At 32.6% G+C, this 23,788-nt stretch overlaps 2 protein-coding genes across 2 annotated transcripts; both read left to right on the forward strand.

Moving 5' to 3' along the window:
* The first annotated feature begins 6,091 nt into the window (after positions 1-6,091).
* LOC105046779 (probable glutathione S-transferase parA) lies at positions 6,092-8,168 on the forward strand. The gene is made up of 2 exons (XM_073259624.1): positions 6,092-6,490; positions 7,490-8,168. Exons 1-2 carry the CDS (start codon positions 6,170-6,172, stop codon positions 7,832-7,834), a joined length of 666 nt encoding a protein of 221 aa, XP_073115725.1. The 5' UTR covers positions 6,092-6,169; the 3' UTR covers positions 7,835-8,168.
* An 11,258-nt stretch (positions 8,169-19,426) lies between these two features.
* LOC105046780 (probable glutathione S-transferase parA) lies at positions 19,427-22,365 on the forward strand. The gene is made up of 2 exons (XM_010925501.4): positions 19,427-19,826; positions 21,751-22,365. The coding sequence occupies exons 1-2, from the start codon at positions 19,503-19,505 to the stop codon at positions 22,093-22,095; spliced, it is 669 nt and encodes a 222-aa protein (XP_010923803.1). The 5' UTR covers positions 19,427-19,502; the 3' UTR covers positions 22,096-22,365.
* Positions 22,366-23,788: the final 1,423 nt, after the last annotated feature.

Consider the following 23,788-nt stretch of genomic DNA (forward strand, 5'->3'; position numbering starts at 1 on the left):
ATGCTCAACACATAAGACAGTAGAGTATAAGTTCCTAAAGGAATGGCTGTGCTCGACTAATGCATCGCAAACATGAGTTGGCAATAAGTCATGAAAGACAATAGGTAACAATCTCTCCATAACCACATGACAATCATGACTTTTTAACCCACAAAATTTATATTTCTCTACATTCACACATTGGGATATGTTTGAGGCATAGTCATCTAGAAACTTTAATTCCTTAATCCAATTACAAACATCAATTTTCTATTCTCTAATCAAACTGTAGGTGGCCTTAGATTTGTATACTCTCTCTGTACAATCTTTTTGCAACTCCAAATATGGGTGCTTACAATATGTGGCAAGATCCAATCTAGCTTTTACATTATCTTTAGACTTTCTTTTGATGTCTATTATTGTATTCAATACATTATCAAAAATATTCTTCTTAATGTATATGACATCTAAATTATGCTGAATTAGATTCGTATGCCAGTAAAGTAATTCTCAAAAAATACTTCTCTTCATCTAATTATGTTAGGTACTGAAATCAGAAAATTTTTGTTTACTACTCTGGATGCCAAATGTGATATCAGGGAGACTCCATATTTTTTGTAATAATTCATCATCAGATAACCAAGGAGGGGGAAGAGATTTTTTTAATTGTACCCCTCTTAAAGATATCCATTATTTTCTATAAGAGTGATTAATTAGCAAGAATTAGCGGTGACAATCAAAAAAGATACCTTTCCACCCTTCTCTAAAGTAAATGCCTTGGTACGTTCCATAGAATAAGAACAAGCTAATTTTCTATGTGTGCTCCATCTTGATAGCATACCATAGGTAAAAAAATCACTGATTGTCTACAAAAGTACTGCTCTCATTTGAAAATTCTGCTTTCGATGAATATCATAAGTGTTGACCCCTGTACTCTATAATATTTTTAACTCATCAATTAAAGATCTAAGGAATACATCAATATGCTTGCTTGGATTTTTTTGTCTTGGTATAACCATATTTAGGAACATATACAGTTATTTGAGGTACATCCACGGAGGCAAATTATTTATGATTATAATCACTAGCCAATAAGAATAAGGAGTTAATAAGTGGATAAATGGATTAAACCCATCCGTACACAGTCCAAGTCGCACATTTGTTGGATCAGAGGCAAAGTTAGGATAGATTTGATCGAAATATTTCACACCTCACTATCACATAAATGTGCCATAGTACCATCAATATACTTATTCGCCATATGCCATGTCATATACTCAAAAATTTTTGAAGACATGTAAAGTCTCTAAAGTCTCTCTGCGAGAGGAAGGTAGTGCAAGACTTTATAAGATATGCCTTTGCTTTTTGTGCCGCTAATATTTCTCCTTGATTTATACCGTGGATATGAACAAATCGAGCATACCATTATTCTCATCTTCTTTGTAGTATAACATATATATATATTAGGATAAACATCTATATTCATATATCCAAGTCTAAGTTTTGCAATCATCTTTTTTGTCCCGTAACAATTGTATGGCAACTTCTCATCCTTTGGTAACATATTGTTTATTATGAAAAAAAGATGATTATAACAACTTTTACTTATATTAAATTCAGACTTACAATTTAGAAGCTATGAAATTACAGATAGCTTTGTATACTTTTTGCAACCCACCCACAATGGCTCATCAGTATTTTATAGTAAATCATAAAATTTAGAAGCTTCAAGATTAGGAGGTTCATAATCATACCTAATCTCATCAACTCTATCCGTAGGCCTCATAATCATTACTTGCTGCATCTATTACCATTGTTCTATATAGACTCACATCACCTTTCATATATATATATATATATATTCTCATTTCTGCTTATTGAAGGTTCTCCGACACCCATTGTTTTTCATAGGATTTACCATGTAAAAGCCATACAGTATCCTTCAATAAATCTTTTTCTATATAACTGTATTCTCACTTCATCATGAGTACTCCACTTTTGATTGTGACATTTAGATCACGGACATCTTATTTTATTCTCACTCTGGTACATAGATTGAAAAAAAAGGTAAAATCAAGAAACTCTTCAACCTTCGAAATACAGTCAGCATTTATATACCCATTAGTTAATCAATTATATATCCAAGTATGGCCCTTGGACATGTTTTAGTTCTATACTAATAAAAGAAATAGGATAAATAGCATATACTAATACAAGAAACATGATAAATAGCAGAGAGTTTCATTATATCACACTCTTATAAATATTACATATACAACAATTAACAACAAACACTAATATTCCAAATATTGCATCACAAATATTACATCATGTTGATAAATTTAGAATATCAAGTAGAATGTTGATGAATAATTACATTATGTAGAATATCAAGAAAAATATTTTGGCACTTTATAGTATTGGCATTTATATCTGAAGCCCTTGTTCTTAATACATCTGAGGTAGCACCATCCAGTCTTTGAGACTGTCTTTTAACTTCATTAAGATCCTTGTATTTTTTATCTTTGATACTATACACTCAAAAAAAAAAATATTGATATCATAAATCAAATCAAGATTAATCCTGGATTTTTTTTGATAAAAAATCCCCCAAATCCCACAAAGTATCATGCTTCTACTAAGGTTAAGCTCATAAAAACTCAAGGGACCAACTCAAAGCACCACAACTCATACAAAATTTCAGATAAAAATCCCAATCAAAACTAGACATAGGTCGAGGTGGGGCTCTCCCTCACAATCTTCATCTCCCCTCCCGGCATGATTCTCACTGACAATTAAGAATTTGAATCTGAAAAAAAAAAATAATAATAAGCTTGATAGTTAAGTAGATAATGAGTCATCTTTTCGAGATATTTCATAAATTATTGTGAAAATAATTAAACAAAGTAGCACCAAAATCTTTTTTTTTCTTTTCCTCCTCCACTATTTCACTTTTTGTTTTTCTCACTACCTATATCTTTTCTTTCGCATGGTCTCTGTTGCCTTACCACTAATTAGGGCCACATACTCTTCTTTATTTTTCTATTTATTTAATTTTTTGATAAAGTTTTATTTATTTTTAAAAGATATGGATTTCATATGAAGAGGGACTACACCAACAAATCTCTCCCTTCTAACTCACGTGAAGGTTCCATTAAGCCCATTTTTTCTCTACAAATAATAACTTTTTCATGGATAATGTTTTAGTCATTATATCCGACCCATTATCTTTGGTATGGATTTTTTTGAGATATAGCAACTTTATTTTTAAAATATCTCCAACCCAATACTATATCACATCAATGTGCTTAGATCTCGAATGAAATATTGAGTTCTTTGAAAGATGGATAACACTTTGATTGTCATAATAAAATATACATTTCTCTTGTTCTAGGCTCAACTTATATAGAAAATTTTTTATCCATAAAAGTTTATTATAAGTTTCTGTAACTATAATATACTATGCTTCTATAGTGGATAAAGTAGCATATTTTTGTTACTTAGATTGCCATGATACTTCTTCCCCTGAAAAGTTATTTTAGGTATCCTAATGTAGATTTTCTAAAATCTATATTATTAGCTATATTTATATCTGTATACCCATCCAATATAAATTTATCATTACTAAAGCACAAACAGACTATAAAAGTACCTATGAAATATCTAAGGATAGATTTAACATCTGTCGAATATTTTTTACCAAGATTAGAGAAAAATCGATTTACAACAACAACTGCATGAGCAACATCTAACCTTATACAAACTATGATGTACATCAAACTATCAATTGCGGATGCATAAGGAATCTTTTTTATTTCTTTGTTATCTTTCTCACTTGTAGGATATTGTTTTGAACTTAACTTGAAGTAATCTGTAAGCAGAGATAAAACTGGTATAAACTTGCTCATATTGAATCTTTCTAATTTTTTTTTCGATATATTTTTCTTGAGATAACTAAAGCTTTCTGCTTTTTCTATCGCAAGGAATTTTTATGCTACAATTTGTTTAGCTGACTTCAAATCTTTCATGGCAAAAGACTTGTTCAATTCATTTTTCAAATTTTCAATCTTTTTAGTATCATGACCAATAATTAACGCATCATCTATATAAAATAAGAGAATAATTAATTTTTCAACGAAGAATCTTTTTATAAATACACAATATTTGCTATACCCATGGTTTTACATATTTCATTGTTATTTTTTTAGATTCTTATTTAAAATACCCTAAGTATATCAATATATATTTAAAAAATATAGTTTGTAAACATAAGAATGACCGGTTACTTTGATATATGGAATTAAAAATTATTAACAAATAAGTTTTATTGGTTCTTTTTTTTAATCTAGTTTTTAATAATTTATATTTAATTATTAATTATTATATTTTAACTAGAAAAGAATAGTTTGAAGTTTAATTCAAACTAAAAATTTGACCTAAATTCCAACATTTTGGATCGGAACAGATCATATTTGACCATAATCTGATCTGAATAACCTGCTAGCTCTAAAATCCTTTTCATGGATTTGACCTGAGCAGCTGATGGATTAGGTTCAGATCCAAAATTATGATCCCGATATGAAAACCGGTCAAGTCAGGGCCAAGCACGCCGCCGCCATACAATTTGACCTTTGTGCAGCCCCAACTTCAAATTTATCTTATTAAAAAAAAAAAATCCATTCCAGACTTGTAGCATGCAATCAGAAAGTACAACGTATACATTTCATCGGATGCGATTGGTCAAAGTCTTACCACATCATCACTATCTCACTTCCAATTTACATTCGCGATCATGCCCAGGCCACTTTTGCCCGCATGATTTTCCTACTCTTTTGTTACTCCTAACTCCGTCCATCGTGCGTTCAACTTTCGGCCTTTTCAAACTTATTTAATAATATAATAAAAAAATATTAATTTAATAAAAAATATCAAAAGATGATCGTATAGAGCTGTCCAAAAGATCATGGTCCGTGGGTCAATCTATTTAGGCTCTAAAAATAATAACATTTAATTAATATTTTAACAATTTATTTAATAAAATTTTTTTTAATACAATTTATTTATGATCCAATCTATGAAGGATTAGTCTGTCTAATTCATGGATCGATCTATTTATTTAAAAAAAATTATAATTTTGATATAAATCTAGTTTGACTCAATATTATTTGGATAATATTTATTATTTATGAGTTTATTTGATTTTATAAAATTTAATTAATTTATATTTTTATATTTTTTAAAAAAATAGAAATTATGATATTATTATAAATTTTTTAAAATTATTTTATATTTATTTTTGATATTTTATTATTTGATATAAAAATTAATTTTATTTATTTATTTGATGGAATATTATGTTTAAAAAATTTTTAATTTATAATAAATTTTTAAAATTTTAAATTATTTTTATTTTTTATAAATTATAAGGATCGATCCGTCTGATCTTTCGTTTATAAGGATTAGAGTTGGACTGTCTATTTGATGGTTCGCTTATTAAAAAAAAAAAAATTTTGATCCGATTCTAATGAGCCCGGCTCGTGAAGGGCCGGCTCTATGACCGAGAGCGGTCCGGTTAACACGTACTTTTGGTGTAACCAAGGCAGATGACCAAAACAACCTACTCCTTACTTCGCGATTCTTCTACGCCGGCGGGCCACTGACGCCCGCCTAATCGTACGATTCGCATTCGATCGCCAACTTACAGCGTGTCAACGACCCATTCCAAGTCGCCCCACATTGACACCGCCTCGCCTTCTCAAATCTCAACCCTCCATCATCCAACCAACGGTGCTCTCCTCTTGACTCTCCCAATCCCTGTGACGCAAGCCATGACACATTCCCACCTAGAACTCTCCGGAAAGCGGGACCATCCAAAGAGCGGGTGGGAAAAAAAAAATTTAGAAGGACAGGGCTGCATCTTCCACCTTCTCTCACACGAATCCACCGTTGGATCGCTCAACGACCGGCTGATACAACCCGGGCCCATTTTTATATCCCCCCGTCCCCCGGGCAAAAGAGAGAGGAAATAGACGAGAGGAGATGACGTGAGATGTTACGTCACTCATCGTTAACGGAATCCCATCACTCTACAAAAAGGCTACCTCAGACTCTTTTCCGGGCCATCCGAAAGAAGCGATCCTAATCGAGAGAGAGAGAGAGAGAGAGAGAGGAGGGTATAAAGGAGAGATCAATGGCGACGGCGGAGAAGGGGGTGGTGCTGCTTGACGCGTGGGTGAGTCCGTTCGGGCAGCGATGCCGGATCGCGCTGGCGGAGAAGGCGGTGGAGTACGAGTACAGCGAGCAGAATCTTGCCGACAAGAGCCCGCTGCTGCTGAAGGTGAACCCCATCCACAAGAAGATCCCGGTGCTCATCCACGACGGCAAACCCGTCTGTGAGTCCCTCATCATCGTCCAGTACATCGACGAGGTCTGGACCAAAAACCCCCTCCTCCCCTCCGATCCCTACGAACGCGCCAAGGCCCGCTTCTGGGCCGACTTCGTCGACAAGAAGGTAATTGATTAATTAATTATTATGCGTTCAATTTTCTTGATTTATTTTATTTTTTCTTTTTTGGGCTCCATCTTTCTTTTTTCTTTTGCTTCTTTAAATGTTGAAGTTGGTGTTGGTGACGGGACCACTGGTCCCCTACCATTGTGATATTCGTTGCGTCGTTTTATGCCGACTGTTTACTCGTTGACGCCGGATACATCCAGAGAAGTTGTTCCTTCCCTTTTTTTTATTTTTCTATTTTTTTTATGTGTAGGCTAATCTCTCTCTCTCTGTTTTTTTCCTTGTCAGGAAAATAATAATAGACATATGAACACTTAAATTAAAAAAAATATATTTTTTTTAAATAGAGTTTGGAAATTGAAAGTGCAAAGGTGGTAAATATTTGGGTTGATTTTAAAATTGATAGATGAGGGAGGTTTCCTGAATATGGATTTTGATTTTGCCGAGTCATCTTTTTATCACCAACTGCTCAGCTCAAATTTTACCCAAAAAAAAAACTGCTCAGTTCAATTTAAGTTTAATTAAAACAAAAAGAAGGAAAAAGTTGTCGATGAGGATTCGTTAAAATGGAAAGTGAAATTGAACCCGGGACTTGGAGACCACGAGGGCTCTCTCTACGAGGGTGAAGTTTGTCGTCAGACTATTTGCTGAAAGTGTAAAGAAACGGAATTCGAGAAATTTTTTATTTTTAATAGCTGGGAGGCTATTACTTGAAATGGTGTCCACGTGACGTCTTCTGCTATGGGAGGGCCCATGCAGCTTATCTGTGTATAGAGATTATTTGCGTATTTCGAACGCATGACATGCCAAAACATTCTTGCCATATCTTTTCTTACCGGCCACATAGTGACAGTTTCTATTTTTCGCTTTTCTTTTCTCCTGTCCGATGAATGATGCTAAGAAGACACACTGACGAGGTGTATAAGATTTGCTGTCCTTCTTTAGAAATCAATATATTTGTATAAAATCTTGACCAGTTTGGGTTTGTTCTGTCGTTAGGTCTATGAATGTGGGACAAAGCTGTGGAAGCTCAAGGGGGAGGCACAACAGGAGGCCAAGAAGGAAATGATTGAGATATTGAAGCTTTTGGAGGGTGAGCTGGGAGACAAGAAGTACTTTGGGGGAGAGATTTTTGGCTTTGTGGATGTAGCATTGGTGCCCTTCACAGCCTGGTTCTACGCCTACGAGACCTGCGCCAACTTCAGCGTTGAGGCGGAGTGCCCTAAGCTGGTGGCCTGGAGCAAGGGGTGCATGGAGAGGGAGAGCGTGGCCAAGTCCCTTCATGATCCCCATAAGGTCTACGAGTTCGTATGCTTCCTCAAGAAGAAGTTTGGAATGGAGTAAAAGAAGGAAAAAAAAAAAAAAAACAAAGAAGAAGAAGAAAAACATGGTATATGGAGGGAAGAGGAGATGAAAGAGTCCATGGTTTCAGCAGGAGCTCGTGTTTGCTTTGTGTGTGTGGTTTTTTTTTCCTTCTTTTGGGATGTAGTATGTGTTTGGAGGCTGGACGTGGGCAATCCCTGTTGCCTCTGTCCACCGACTGTCCTGTTTTTTTTTTTCCCTCCTTTTGAGATGTAGTATGTGTTTGGAGGCTGGACGTGGGCAATCCCTGTTGCCTCTGTCCACCGACCGTCCTGTGGTCCTTCGCTTCTGAATAAAGCACTCTGTTACACTGTTATGTTTCAATTTAATCAATGTCATGAATTGATTGTTAACAGTGTTAATCAGAAAGGTGTGGAATATCCCAGAGCCTTGGTCATGGGCAGGTAAGCTACGCTTATTTTGATCTGAAGGGGAGGAGATTGGATAAGTCAGGATATGAATATCGCATGCAGGTTGGGCTGTGATCAAACGTGTTCCACGAAATCAGGTGAATAGTCTAGCTCGAACAACGAAGCAACCATGCATTGTTAACTGTAGAAACCTATGATGAATGTAAAGGAAATATTTTACTTGCCCCTAGATAAGATTATATTCACTAATCCAGTACAATTGTAAAAGCATATTTTAACATTGAATATGGTTATTTGAGCATTGATCCTATATCTATTTGGGATCACAAGAGAAAGGATGGATAGTTTTTGTCAATCATTTGCTTCAAAAAATTTTAAAAAAGATAGATGAAAGAAGGAATTTTTCATCCATCCTAATCTACTAATTTGTATCAAGACATAATGAAAGATGGATGGAGCATGTAAATAATGAATTATATATTCATAAAATTATCACTTATTAATTTTTTTGATAAAACTTTCATTTTTTATTTTTTATTTATATATATCTCTATTTTATTTATATTATTAATTCTATATAATTAATTTTTTTATGTATTTTAATTTTTAATACATAATTTTCATAATTATAACTAAATAATTAGAATTATTTTTTATTTTCTATTTATAGTTACCATTTTTAGTAAACTATTTCTATTAAATTAATTGATTATTTAAATAAAATTATAAATTAATTATTTATTTATATTAATATATAAATAAATTAATTTATATATTTAACTTATAAAATTATTTATTTAGATAGTTAAATTAAATTAAAATATTTATATAATTTTTTTATAGTTATAAATTATAAAGATTATAAGTTTATATGTTACTGTACTTATTTAGTGTAAATAAATATTATAAATTAATTGTGATAATTAGGGGTGTAAATTGATTGGATTGGATTGGATTGGATTATACCTAAATCCAACTTCAATACAAAATATTTTGGACTTAAAAATTTGACTCCAAAACTAAACCAAATATTCTATTAGTCCAATCCAATCCAATCAAAAAAGTTTGAATTGGATTGGACTGGATTTTTAAACTTTTACATATATTAGATTGCAATTTGGATCATAGTGCAAAAACAAGTTATATGAATTCGAAATATATATTACTTATAGGTACTCTATAACATTGCTCTATATCTAATAACTAATATTATAATAGCAATAGATGAGAAATAAAAAATATAAATTTCAATACTAAAGATCTCAATAAATTGTGCTATAATAGCATCATGTCAAAAATATAAGTTCTAGATTTTCAAAAAAAACTACATCACTAAAATATAATAAGTTCCATAACATTAAAAAGAAACTAAACTTGAAACACAAACACATATTATATATACATATATATATATATATATATATATATATATATATATGTATATATATATATGTATATGTATATACGTATATATGTATATATATATGTATATGTGTGTGTGCGTGCGTGTGTGTCTATATACGTGTGTGTGTGTGTATGCGCGTGCATATGTAAAATCCAAACTAAAAGAATGGATCGGATTTGGTTTAGATTCATAGTTTGGACTTTGGATTGAATTTAAATTTTATAATATTAAATTTAAATCTAAATATAAAATTTAAAATTTTTAAAAATTGATTTTAGATCCAAAATCAAAATCCAAAAATCTGATCCAATCCTCTAGTTTGATTTGGATCGGTTTGGATTTTGGATTTTTTTCAATCTACTGATATCTCTAGTGATAATAATTTTTATTAAAAAATAGTTTGATAAAATTATCATATAAATATTATTATTATTATTATTTTTTATATCAAATAAGAGGAGAAATTATTTTTCACTAAATAGAAGAGAGAATAGGTAGAAAATTCACTTTTGGAATGATCTTTCATGTAATCTCTTACTTCCGTGATCACGAGGCGCACATTATTATTATTTTTTTTATCAACTAGGCGGCAGGCACGAGTCAAGAACCCAACCCCATGTTGATTATTTGGTGTTGGCTCGTGTCTGGCTATCTGAGCCTCGTCATTGGGAAAGTGTGAGATTGTATGGAAGGCTGGTCCAGAGGCCACGTGGGCCATTTTTGACCGCCCAAGACTGTCCTATCTGTCTCCTCTGACCCGCATTGTTTGCCGCCCTCTCAGGTCCTAACTACAATCAAGGCAAAATATGATCAGGCCCGAAAATTTTATTCGATTCGTTATAAATAAATTTAAATTATAAATAAATAAATTTATTTAATTTATTTAATAATTAAATTAAATTTAAATTTTAAATATTTAATCCATTTAATTCGTTTAATATTCAGATTGAATTGTATCAAGATAATTTATTTAATTTATATAATCTATTTTTAATTTATTTAATTTAATTTATTTAATTTATTTAAAATCTATTTAATTTATTTAAAATCTGTTTAATTTATTTTTGATTTATTTAACATAATTTATTTAACTCATTTAATCTATTTAATCTGTTTAATTTAATTTAATTTATTTAATAAATATATTAAATAGATTAAATCAAATTATTTATTTAATAAATAAATTAAATTTAAATTTAAAATTTTAATTTATTTAATAAATAAATTAAATTTAAATTGATAATTTTTTGATCCACAATATATCGATGGATTCATTTACGATCTAATTCGAATCGATTGCCATGATACATTCCCCTGCAATCACGTCCGGCCCCTCTCTCTCCCTTTTGTCCTCCCTCTTTCCGCGGCGTGTCATGATACATTCCCCTGCAATCACGTCCGGCCTGACTTTCTGGTACGTCGTTGTTGTATGAGCCGCGTAGCGGGTTTTGACCCAAACTTTGAAAATAAGTTCTTGATCGTGTCCCCATTTGCATCAATAGCATACTGTTCATTTAAATTATGAAAATAATATAAAATTTTAATTTAATTAAAAATATCCTAGATAGAAACAGGGATGATAAACAATCAATAGCTAGATTATTAAACAACTTATCATCTCGATTATAATTTCTTTATGGATGACATTGTCAACGGATCTTCTGCACGATCAATTTAAAATTATTTTTTTAAAAAAATTAAAAATATATAAAATAAAATATATAGTTAGCATATTTTACATTATCACATTTAGTGATTTTATTGGCCGAGTACTCTGGCGAAAAAGATTATTTTGAACCTACATTTTAGAAATAGATTCTTTTAGAATTTGAGATGGAGGTGCAAATAGAGTACTTTCATATAAATTATGCGGCTTAGATTCATCTTTTCTGAACATCCTAGTTACTTTAAAACTAAAGATGTTATTATCAAAATTTTTTAAATCAAATATTATCTGAAAAATATAGAGATTGCTAAGAGTGTTTTTAATAATAGCTAGAAGAATGAATCTTTCACATACTGCATCTATTGCAAGATTCAATACTAAAATATTAATTAACTGTTTAGCTAATTTTTTAATTTTTAAAGTTTGTTATATCGATACCATCATCAACAACGGTGTTCAATTTATGCTTGATAAGATTAGATATATCATAGTTACTTTTCATTGGTTAAAAAATTTATTTGATCTATAAGAAATAAATTAGAATAATTAAAAAAATATTATGATTACATCATGGTATCGGAGGTTGACTATTCTTACTGCATTGGTTACAAAAAATTATCACCATAAGTTTTATCACGATTCTACAATTATAGTATGATTTGTGCCACTGATCATAATATGCATCTATTTCTTTTAGCTTTCTTTTAAATTTGCTTTGCATGTAAATTCCATTTCTTAAAAAGAGAGAAAACTAAATTTTTGTGTCAAAGTGTACGGTAATTTTATAATCAAACATCAAGAATATACCTGAAATTCATACAGATTTAATTTCAATATTTTTTCAATAATTTTTTTATTGGTAGTGGCTACGATAGATCAATAATAATTTGTTACTCTTACTCCATAAATTTAATCAGAGCAATCAGTGCCTTCATCCTAGATATATGTTCCGATCAAAATAAATAATTCCAATGTTTGTTAGACATAATGTGATAAATTTTTACATGTCAAGCTGTGCTGGTATTCTTTTGTTTGTAGCATGGCCATGTCCATATAAAATCTTGATTCCAAACACATTGATAAGCATATTTTTTATATAAATGCAGAACATGCAAATTACTTTGATGATAAGAATATTGATTCTTCTATAAAAAAAATATTGTATAGAAAAAATTAACTTTATATATTCTTATAGTCATATGTATCAAAATAATGATAGCAGAGCCTTCTTTTTGTTCTTCATGAATCACATTCTGATCCATTTTTGCAAGAATTTATGCATATATAATGATATTATATGGTTTAAAAATAGGTAAGTATAATAATTTGATAATAGTATTTGCTTCTAGTAATCAAAAAAGAAATTAGGCTGATGTATATTACTCTAGATTTTCTACTTTTAGTATTCGTTTATAAACTAATTTTGTCTAACATACATCTGTTCAAGAGATCCAAAAGTTGTTACATGACCAATAACGTCTACCAAATAAATGCTTTAATATAACAAAATAATATATAATTTTTTAAAATTTAAATTTCAAAAGGTAGTAGGTAAAATATATGCATACCTATTAAATAAAGATCATTATAATTTTTAGCCAATAATTCATCAAAACTAATATAATTAATTTTTTGAAGAGGTATGGTGCTCGTATTGTTGGCAGCTTTCTATACAACTATTTATCTATTGATATAGATAATATATTATTGAATAATATTACTAAAACTTTTTTATTAAAAGTGATATTAAATTTTTCAAAAAAATATAAATTTCCTTCGATGAGGATATTCTTGAATTACGTAGCATGTTCTTTGTGAATCAATGCTTAAATAGTACTTTCCTATATAACATAAATTTAGATAAAATATAAATATATAGAACATGTATATATAAAAATTTTAATAAAAAAAATCTTCATTCATTAAGGCATAAACAATGCTCAATAGTTGGTTATTAGCATTGGGATTCAAAGTTTGAGTTTGATTCTTTGGCTTCATTTTTCAAATGATAATTGTAATAGTAAATTGTACTCCTGTCACACCCCTAATCCAACATCTGGATCAGATATGTAATAGCCACACACTCTTCAGAGCAAATTCTAAAAATATACAAGACTTACAAAATTAATTTCTTACAATCTCAACATCTCATTAACACTAATATCGATCTCAATTTATAATAAATTCCACATTAACAAATGTCAAATCTTCTATAATTCACAAAACATGATCATCTAGCAATCATTAATGGTATTCTATCTAATTGATCCTTTCAATCATAATTTCAACTATAGCTAAATGTATGTATCCTATAACTCTGAAAAAAAAAAGAGTAGAAAGAGGGGTAGTGAGCTTTACAATCTAGTAAGAATTTTCGTATATCACATTAATATAATAATATAATCTGAAAATAATAGTATAAAATAAAGTATAAAATTTCATATTCAATATCTAAAATAATGTAAACATCCATATAAATATATGTCAAATATCTATCTTGTCAAAAAAGATTTGTTATCATATGTCAGCAAGTGAAAGTCTTTTATTCAATATTAGTTTCATATCTTATCATTCATTTCTCTTATCACATATTCAATTTTTTTTAATTTTTTTCTTTCTGGCTTTGGACTAATCAAAATCATATCTCAATCTTGGTCTGCCCAAAATCCCATGCGTAAGCCCATGAGGATTGTCCCAGTATAAGCTCCTGATGGATTATCTCAAGCATAAGCTCCTGGTCAGTTGTCCCATATATAAAAGCCCATGGGGGCTGTCCTAAGCAAAAGCTCCCGACGGATTGTCTCAAGCATAAGCTCCTGAAGACTGTTCTAGGTATAAATTTCTGATGGACTCTTCCATGACAAGACTAGTTCAAACTATATCTTTTTCATCCATTTATTTCATATTGATTTCATTAAATCAATTTTAATTTACAGTGTGATCAAAATAAGTATATCATTCTTATGTCATCTCATTATCAATCACTGATAAACATTTATAGTCAAATATAATGTATTCATGCTAAAAAATTATATAAAAAATAATAGTATCTCAAACATGATAAATCCATCAACAAAACTTCAATGATACAAAACCAATGATATAAATCCAATGATAAAAGTAATATATATAATGATGATCATGTATAGAAATTTTTTAATTAGTGATAAACTGAACTCACTAGATTATGATTTGGGTATCAAATCCTACTCGATGTCCTCTTATTTTCATAGATTGCTCTCTCATAAATTTCAAATCAATATTATAAATAAATCAAATAAATCAACTTAAATACCTACAAACCTCTATCAGGGTTCACGTGGGTCCACATCCTATCTTAAAATTTTTTTCCTTCTAGAATTTCCCCCATCTAAAAAGAAAATAATTAATTAATTAAGTAACTGATCAATTATTAAAAAGAATTATTTTATTAAAATAAACCAAAGAAGAGAGAGAGAAGAGCCTTCTCTTCTCCTCTTCTTCTCTTCAAATATGGGATTTGCTCCTTATTGTCCCTCTCCCATGCACGGCCATGGAAGACCGAGGCCTACCACCCATTGTGGCTCCCAATGATGGTGAAGTCATTGTTGGGTTAGGTGATTTGCAGTATGCAGAATTTTTCATCTCATGAAAGTTTGCAGCAGAAGAGTAAGATTGAAATGATTTTAATCTAATACATGATTGGATCTAATACTATAATCACTTAGAGATCTTTCTAAGCATGCTATGGAATAAATATTTCATATCTGAAATGAAATCAAATAAAACAAAAGAAGAACCAGTGATCAGATCACCTACCTGAAATGCTTTTCCTTCTTCTTCTCAGATTGGATCCGTCGAATGTCTCGAATTTTTGTAGTAGCCGCGAAACATCCGACTTCTGCTAGTATCCATACGGAGATAGTTTGATCGAAGCATCAAGGCCATTGAAGTGCTAGCACCTTACAGGCCTCGCTCTTTGACTGGGATCTGGATTTCTCCTTCAAGATATAGAAAGAGAAGATCTCTGTGCGAACTCTTTCGCACTAAATCGAAGGAGATGGCTTCTAAGATGCCAAGAAGGGATGAGAACCTTTCTCTTCTTTTTCTCTTTCTCTAATCTCTCCTAGATCAGATCTAATTTGAGAAAGAGGTGGGGTGTCAAGAGAAAGCAGGAAGGAAAGGGAGAAGGGGGCGTGGAGATTATTTCTTACGGCAAGGAAGGAACACCCTTATTTTTTCACACGCCTTCATGCACCCTTTTTATTTATTTATTTTTTGTCACACAAAATCACCCCAACGCCCCTTCCAGATAAGGATAGGATTCTCTTCCTTATTTGAATCAAATTTAAACAAGAAAGTAGAGTCCAAAAGGGGAGAGAGAGATCGAGAGAGTAAGGGTGCCAACTATTGGTGCTCCTCTCCTTTCACACACACAAAGGGCACACATCTTCATGCGTGCCCTCTCTCTTTCTATGTGAAAGAAGAGAGAGAAGCCCAGTAAAAAAGGATTTGGCTTCCTAATTAAATAAGATTTGAATTTAATTTTGATTCGAATCTAATTCGAATCTAATTCGAATCAAATTCAAAAAGCTGTCAAACCTAATCTTATTAGACTTTGAATCCAAATCCTACTTGAATTATAAAATTTAATTAATCTCAAATTCAATCAACTAATTAAACTAAATCTGATTTAAATTAATTAAGACTTGATCTATAATTTAATTAAGCTCAATTATATTGTCACACTTGCAATTAAATCCCTTTGCTAATAATTAGCAGTTATTAAATATATAACCCTAATATAATTAGCAGTTTCTTAATTCAAACCATCAATTCAATTAATAATTTGATTATGATTCAAACTATTGATCAGATCAAGTTTTTTTTTATATGTGACCCCTCAGATTTATTCTATCTGGTAGTGAGACATACTATGATCTCCATTATAGTATCGTCGAAACTCTTTCCGATAGACTGAAACAATTTCAACTCACCCCAATAAGGATCGTTGATCCAAAAATGATCCTAATGAGTTCTCACAATCCATCAATGATGCCTAGCAGTAAGTAGTAACAATCTAGTAGAACAAAAAGATGAATCCTTTGGTGTAGTTACCGTATGATCGAATTTTTCTATTGAGAGTTCTGACAGGATGCAGATCATAGAAACTCATCAAATCCTAAGCATCCATTATATGCAAGACTTACTTAGTTTGAGTCCAATCATGTCCCATGAAAGCTCCTTTTTATTATCACACTGCTGTAGCCACAAACTTAAGGACTCAGTCTCTTAGGTCGCATAGAACTACTTCTTAACTACTAAAGTTGATAGATCTCCTATAAGTATACACCTTACTCCTACAGCGAACCTATTGCAGCTAACGATCATTGCAAAATTTTGAATGGCTAGGGATCATATTTATATATTGTCAAACTACAGCAACCTTACTGTAAGCAGCCGAAGCTCTGTAGGTCTAAGAACTACTTACACAACTACAGCATTGAGATAGTCACTGACGAGTAAGTAGACATCCAAGTAACTTCTCGTTGTTGGTCATACTCAATACCATTATTCTCTAACAATCATCTGTACTTTAGCTCTAGTGTTTCCACACTGTAGACTCAAGATCCATCTATCTAAAGAGAAGCGATTCGTGCATCAATCTTGATGGATCAATCACCGTCCTCATGATGATTCAACGATCGAGAGTAATTCAGAAGTTAATCTCTAATGATACATGTCTCAAATTCTTAACTCTTGAGAATATGTGTCATTGATCATTAACTCCTTGGACGATTCTAGGACACATTGCTCTAGAATGAAAATAATTATCTATTTTATCAATTTCAATAAATCAAATACAAAAATATGTCTTGAAATTAATACAATGTATCAGCAAATAATTGACTTTTCAGATCATACATCCAACGGCCGCGGCCCCGACGACGGCCTCCAATGGTGGCTGTTATCGATGACGATAGGTGAAATCAAGAAGAAAATAGGAGCTGCACTGTTTAAAGGTAAATCTGGTGATTGCCAGCTCCAATCTATGCATCAACAATGAGGGGATGATCGAGAAAAGAAAGAAAAGGAGGAAAAGGAAGGAGTTATTATGGTCCAACAGAGCTATAGGAGATTTCTGGCGATCTCTTCCCTAGCGGCACCCCGTGGATAACCTCAAGAAATCTTGACGATTCACAATGATTTTTCAAGGAATTTAAGGTGGAAATCCAAGGGAGGGGGAAGGAGGCTTCTTATAGATGGGATTCTAGGATTTAATCTATGTTTTAAAGCCCCTAAGACATCTTTTTCCAATCACAATCGGAGAAAAGAAAGACTCCCATTGGGAATCTTTCGTTCCTTGCCTTACTGCACCATATGTGAGGTTTAAATATTTTTTGATCTTTTTGGATAGGCTATTACATTCTTTCCTCTTAAAATAATTTCATCATTGAAATTAGCATACTCGAGTTTCGAACATTGAAAATACATAATCATCATATTATTCTTTACCTTCCAAATCATTTATCATACCTACTTCACAATATCTCGACATAAAAAAAAATGTGACATCCCAAAACTCGATTCTTTTTGTTTTATTGTACCTATAAAATTCTCTTAGTCTCTTTCAAAAAAATATTAGTGTCTCGACCTTTGATTCAAATATCATAATTGCTTGCTCTTAAATTAATTGCTTTGATTTATTTCACTCGAAAAACACTATTGGCCCAATCTACCCTTAATAAAAGGCTTGAGTATAGGTTGCCTTGTTTTTTCTCTTAGCATCATTCATGTTCATAATTAGACTTTTATTTTAGGAAAACCTCAAGCTTCTACAATCATATAGAGTAATAATGTCGAACCAAAGAACGATCAATTCATTAACTTTAATACCCTAATGCAAATTGTATAGCTATATCCAAATTAGCCAAATATTTCATTTTTCACTATCAATAAATCTTTTTTTTGCTAACTCAAATCTTCCATTACAATAACTTTTGAATCAAAGAAAATTATTTGGAGTCAGTTCGAACCACCACACTTTCGCTGTATACTCTGATCTAAATTTACTGAGTTCTGTAGATTTATCGAATGAATTTGAATAAAAATACTACTTTACATCAGAACTCAAGAGAGATTTAACCTTTCAAATTTTTAAATAGAATTAGAGTAAAATTTTGAGTTCCTTTATTCTTACTATGCTTCAAACATATCATACCAAAATTAAATCTTGATTTTATTTCTATATTTAAAATCATTACATAAGCTTCATCACTCATTTAGAATCCAACATATCTAGAATTAATTTAAAGCAAATCATCTTCAATATAAATAATTTTGCGATAATAGATCATGAATTTGCTTTACCAACCAACTAAAATGGTGAAAGTGGAATCCCCAATCTTCTAAACAAACCACCTGAAACAACTAGAGAATCCAATAACTGTGTGAGTACTTAGGCTTACCGACCTTTCTCCAAGCAAATCAATTCATCGCCACATTCATTCATCATCGTTAAACAGAATTATGAGGGCCTATAGGTCAAAATTCCACCAACCTATCCAGAGTATTTTTTAATGAAAAAGATCCGAGGTGCAATTGGGAGTTATGCTGAACGCGATTTGATGAGTGACATTGCGATGACTACAATCCAAACCCATTTTAGATCCCTCATCCGAGTTCGAATTGTATCCTTTCTAGAGAAGCAAGATTCTTTCTTTGATAATTTCAACTAATGAATTATAGAATATCTATTTCATGCAGACATATAAAAGAGTGATTAAAATATTTTGAAATATATGTAAGGTACAATCTTATAGTTGATGCCGTGAAAAAAAAATTCAATCATTTTTTACTTATCGAGATGTGGAAGAATGACGTGAGACATTATGTCACTTATGTTTGGATGATGTCGTTTTGGTGGAATAATGATCGTTTTGTTTTGGGATATTAGTCATTGAATCATACTGTGCAATTTCAAAGCAATCTCTCCCTCCCCCAATCAAATCTGTGTAAAAAGCTATCCAACGGTTCACGACGAGAAGGAAGAGCAATCATTCTTTCGCGCGAAAGATACAACCCACCTCCTACCTCACTCCTGCGGGATGCTGTCCCATCCCTCTCTCTAGATAAAGGCTACCTCACTCTCTCCCAGGCCAACCAAAACCGGCGATCCTAAAAGAGAGAGAGAGAGGGGGAAGAAGAGAGAGTATAGAGGAGAAATCAATGGCGACGGCGGAGAAGGGGGTGGTGCTGCTGGACTTATGGGTAAGTATGTTCGGGCAGCGATGCCGGATCGCGCTGGCGGAGAAAGGGGTGGAGTACGAGTTCCGGGAGGAGAATATTCCCGAGCATAAGAGCCCGCTCCTGCTGAAGATGAACCCCATCCACAAGAAGATCCCGGTGCTCATCCACGACGGCAAGCCCGTCTGTGAGTCCCTCATCATCGTCCAGTACATCGACGAGGTCTGGACCAACAACCCCCTCCTCCCCTCCGATCCCTACGAACGCGCCGAGGCCCGCTTCTGGGCCGACCTCGTCGACAAGAAGGTAATTGATTAATTATTATAAGTTTAATTTCCTCGCTTTGATATTTTTCTCTTTTGGGCTTCATTTTTCTTTTTGCTTTTTGCTTGTTTGGTTGTATTGGTTTCGTGCCCGCAGTTCCCTGCTGGTGGATGGTGGATACCTCCAAAGAAGTTTGATAATGTTCTGGTCTCTGTCTTTGTTCGTTTCCCTGTCCCTTTTCCTTTTGGTTACGATGGAGAAATAATAGGAGATATGAACAACAGAAAAAAGAGCAAATTTTATTTATAAAATTTGGAAATTTAGAGTACAAAGATAGGTAGTAAAAATATTCAGATTGATCTTAAAACTGATAGCTATTAGAGCAAATTTGCTTGAGAGATTAGGGAGGTTTACTGGAATCCTGAATGGATTTTGGTCTTGCCGGCAAGTCGTCCTTTTATCGCCAACTGCTCAGCTTAGTTTAAGTTTAATTGAACGGAAAAGAAAAAAAGGAAAAGTTATAGATGCGGGTTTGTTAAAACAGAGTAAAGAAAATACAAAATCTTTCTGAGATTAGAGGTTAATTACATCTGCACCCAAAATTTTTGGGCAAAATCAAGAATATTTCTTACTCTCGTGCTAATGTTTGATTTTCATTGGGGTTCTTATTATTCTTCCCTTTAATCTTTTTAACAGTTCTTGTTCTTTCTTCCAATATATATATTCTTTTATTTTTTAACACTGGGTGGCTCTTTGCTAGCGTTTCTTTATTATAAAAAAAGAGAAAAAAAAATATATGCTTACATATAAACTTGGAGGAGGTTATTGTAATTTACACAGAAGGAATATTCATTTGATATCTTACTGAATACTATATAAGAGAGTGCGTATGCTTTCAATATTATATTATGGGATAATTCAGGGCACTAGTGAGAATATTCTAGGGAAACTTGGTTATGATATACGACGAATATGGTCTGATCGACCGGAACCTATATTTATAGTTAAAAATCCCATAGCAATATCCATCTCAGGTTGGGTCAGATCGGATCAAGTAGTAATACAAGTCAGGTCTGATCGGATAGATAAGAAAGAAAATTGAGCTGGATAAAAAATTTATTATGCAAATATTATAAAATAATTATAATTTTGAAATATGGGATTCAAATTAAGGTTATATCAAATCGAATTCCGGGTGAAGCACATCACACCATTATCAATATTCGATTTGAATTTGCTTTAGATATTTTATCTAAAATTCATATTCAGTTCACATTTTAATTGGATTAGATAAAATTTGCTCTATTTGGGTTGGGCCTGAGTAGGTACCAGATGGATTGGCTACAGTTGCTATCCCTGGATACGGCATTGGCTATCAATTGAAGATGTTTCTCTCGCATAAGATTGCTGGCATGTACGGAAATATTTTTGTACTTGACAATTTTTTTTTGTTTCATCTTATTCTCCAAATTATTTTTAGGCATTTGATAAAATTTAAGCATCTCCTGAATCCTTAATTTTCACCGGAACCTAGACTTGTGAAACCACAAGGGCTCTCTTGATGAAGGTGAAATTGAAATCTCTGTCAGACCATTTAATTGCTGATTAAGTGTGACCAAACCCAATGATCTTTGGATAATTCTTTGATATTTAATGCTTTCTTTGTAGTAGCCGGGAAGCTACTACTTTACATGACATCAACGTGGCTTCTGCTATTGGAGAGTCCATATGCAGCCAGAGATTATTTCCTTATTTTGAAGGCATGACATCCTAATACAATCTTTCCCTTTCTTTTCTTGATTACTTGCCACATAGTTTGTATTTCTCGCTTTTCTTTTCTCATGTACGATGAATGATGCTAATTAAGAAGATACACTGACAAGGTTTACAAGATTTGCCTGTCTTTCTTTAGAAATCGATCTCTTTGTATAAAAGCTTTACAAGCTTGGGTTTGTTCTGTCGTTAGATCTATGATTGTGGGTCAAGGCTGTGGAAGCTCAAGGGGGAGGCACAACAGGAGGCCAAGAAGGAAATGATTGAGGTATTGAAGCTTTTGGAGGATGAGCTGGGAGACAAGAAGTACTTTGGGGGGGAGATCTTTGGCTTTGTGGATGTAGCATTGGTGCCCTTCACAGCCTGGTTCTACTCCTACGAGACCTGTGCCAACTTTAGCATCGAGGAGGAGTGCCCTAAGTTGGTGGCCTGGGGCAAGAGGTGCATGGAGAGGGAGAGCGTGGCCAAGTCCCTTCATGATCCCCATAAGGTCTACGAGTTCGTATGCTTCCTCAAGAAGAAGTTTGGAGTGGAGTAAAAGAAGAAAAAAAAAAAAACAAAGAAGAAGAAGAAAAACATGGTATATGGATAGAAGAGGGGATGAAAGAGTCCACGGTTTAAGTAGGAGCAGGAGTGCATTGAAGGTTAGTTGTGTTTGCTTTGTTTGTGTGTGTTTGTTGTTCCTTCTTTTGAGGTGTAGTATGCGTTTGGAGGTTGGACGTGGGCAATTCCCGTTGCCTCTGTCCAACGACCGCCCTGTGGTCCTTCGCTCATGATTAAAGTAATCTATTACAGTGTTATATTTCAATGTAATCAATGTTAACATTGTTAATTAGAAAGGTGTGGAATATCCTAGAGCCTTGATCCTGGGCAGGTAAACTACGCTTATTTTGATCTAAAGAGGAGGAGATTAGGTAAGCCAGGATATGAATATTGCATTCAGGTTGGGCTGTGGTCAAATGTATTCCAAGAACTCAGGTGAATAGTCTGGCTTGAACAATGAAGCAACCATGCAGTGTTACATATCATGCTTGGTGCTGTAGAACCGTTTCGTGAATATAGAGGAAATATTTTACTTGCTCGTAGACAAGATTATAGCCACTAATTGATCAATACAACTGTGTAAGCATAATTTAACATTGAATTCTGTTATTTTACCATTGAATACTGGGCAATGGGGAAAGTCAGTGTGTAAATAGGCTATGGATGCAAGGTTTGTATATATGGATGAGTTAGGATCTCGCTTTATCGCAATTGTGATGAAAGGTTAGGATAAGTCAACATAAATGATATATTTTTGAATGACCAAGATCTTAATTTATTAATGAATTAAGATTACTTAAAATTAATTAAGAACATGTTTAGTTAGGAAGAGTTGGACTCTAGAATGAGAATAGAAATGAGTGGTTCGTATTTCATCTGTTTTGATTTGAGGAGTTTCACTCTTTTTTCAAAATTATAGAAAAATAGAAATATCTCAATCTTTTAAAATTTAATCCTTATTATTTTCAAATATTCAAATTTTATTTTTATTCTAATTTCGGTCCTCAACTAAAAATGTCAGATGATATAATGTTTTAGATTTCTATTTTAATCCATTCCAATACAGACTCTGATTGCGAACCAAACACGCTCTACATATTAAGGCCCATCTGGCTTGCGGGAGGTGGAGGGATAATATGATCAACAAAAGAAATAAGGCAATTTTTCTTATGTGATTGGAGCTTTCAAAGGTGAGAGAGCTGAAGGTGACATTCATATAGAACAAAATTTTCATGTTACATGGAAAGAAAACTTACATGGGACATAGAATTTTTGCTTTCCAATGGTAAGGATTCATAGGACTGGTTTTAGTTTATATCAATTATTTGTTGAGAAGATCTTAAATACTTATACAAGAGTAAAGAATTCAACTAATATCTTCTGACTAGCCTTCTTGACTGAAATCATTTATTATTACAAGTGGTATCAGAGTTAACTTTGCCCATAACCTATGTAGATTAGGAGATGTTGGTGCAAAATTCCACCGAAGCCAGAGAAGCTGGAGCTGAGATGACCGCGGTCGCCGTCGGAACCTGCAAAGGAGTCTAAACCGGAGTTGGGGGTGCTCCGGCAAAATCCTCTGACGCTCAAGTCAGTACTCTGCTTCAATAGAAATGGAGTGCTCGAGTGAGAATTTTAGCAGAGTTTCGAGATAGAGTTTAGAGCTTAGAGAAAAACGTATCTGGGGA

This window comes from Elaeis guineensis, chromosome 6 (genome assembly GCF_000442705.2).
Source record: "Elaeis guineensis isolate ETL-2024a chromosome 6, EG11, whole genome shotgun sequence".
NCBI classification, from domain to species: domain Eukaryota; kingdom Viridiplantae; phylum Streptophyta; class Magnoliopsida; order Arecales; family Arecaceae; genus Elaeis; species Elaeis guineensis.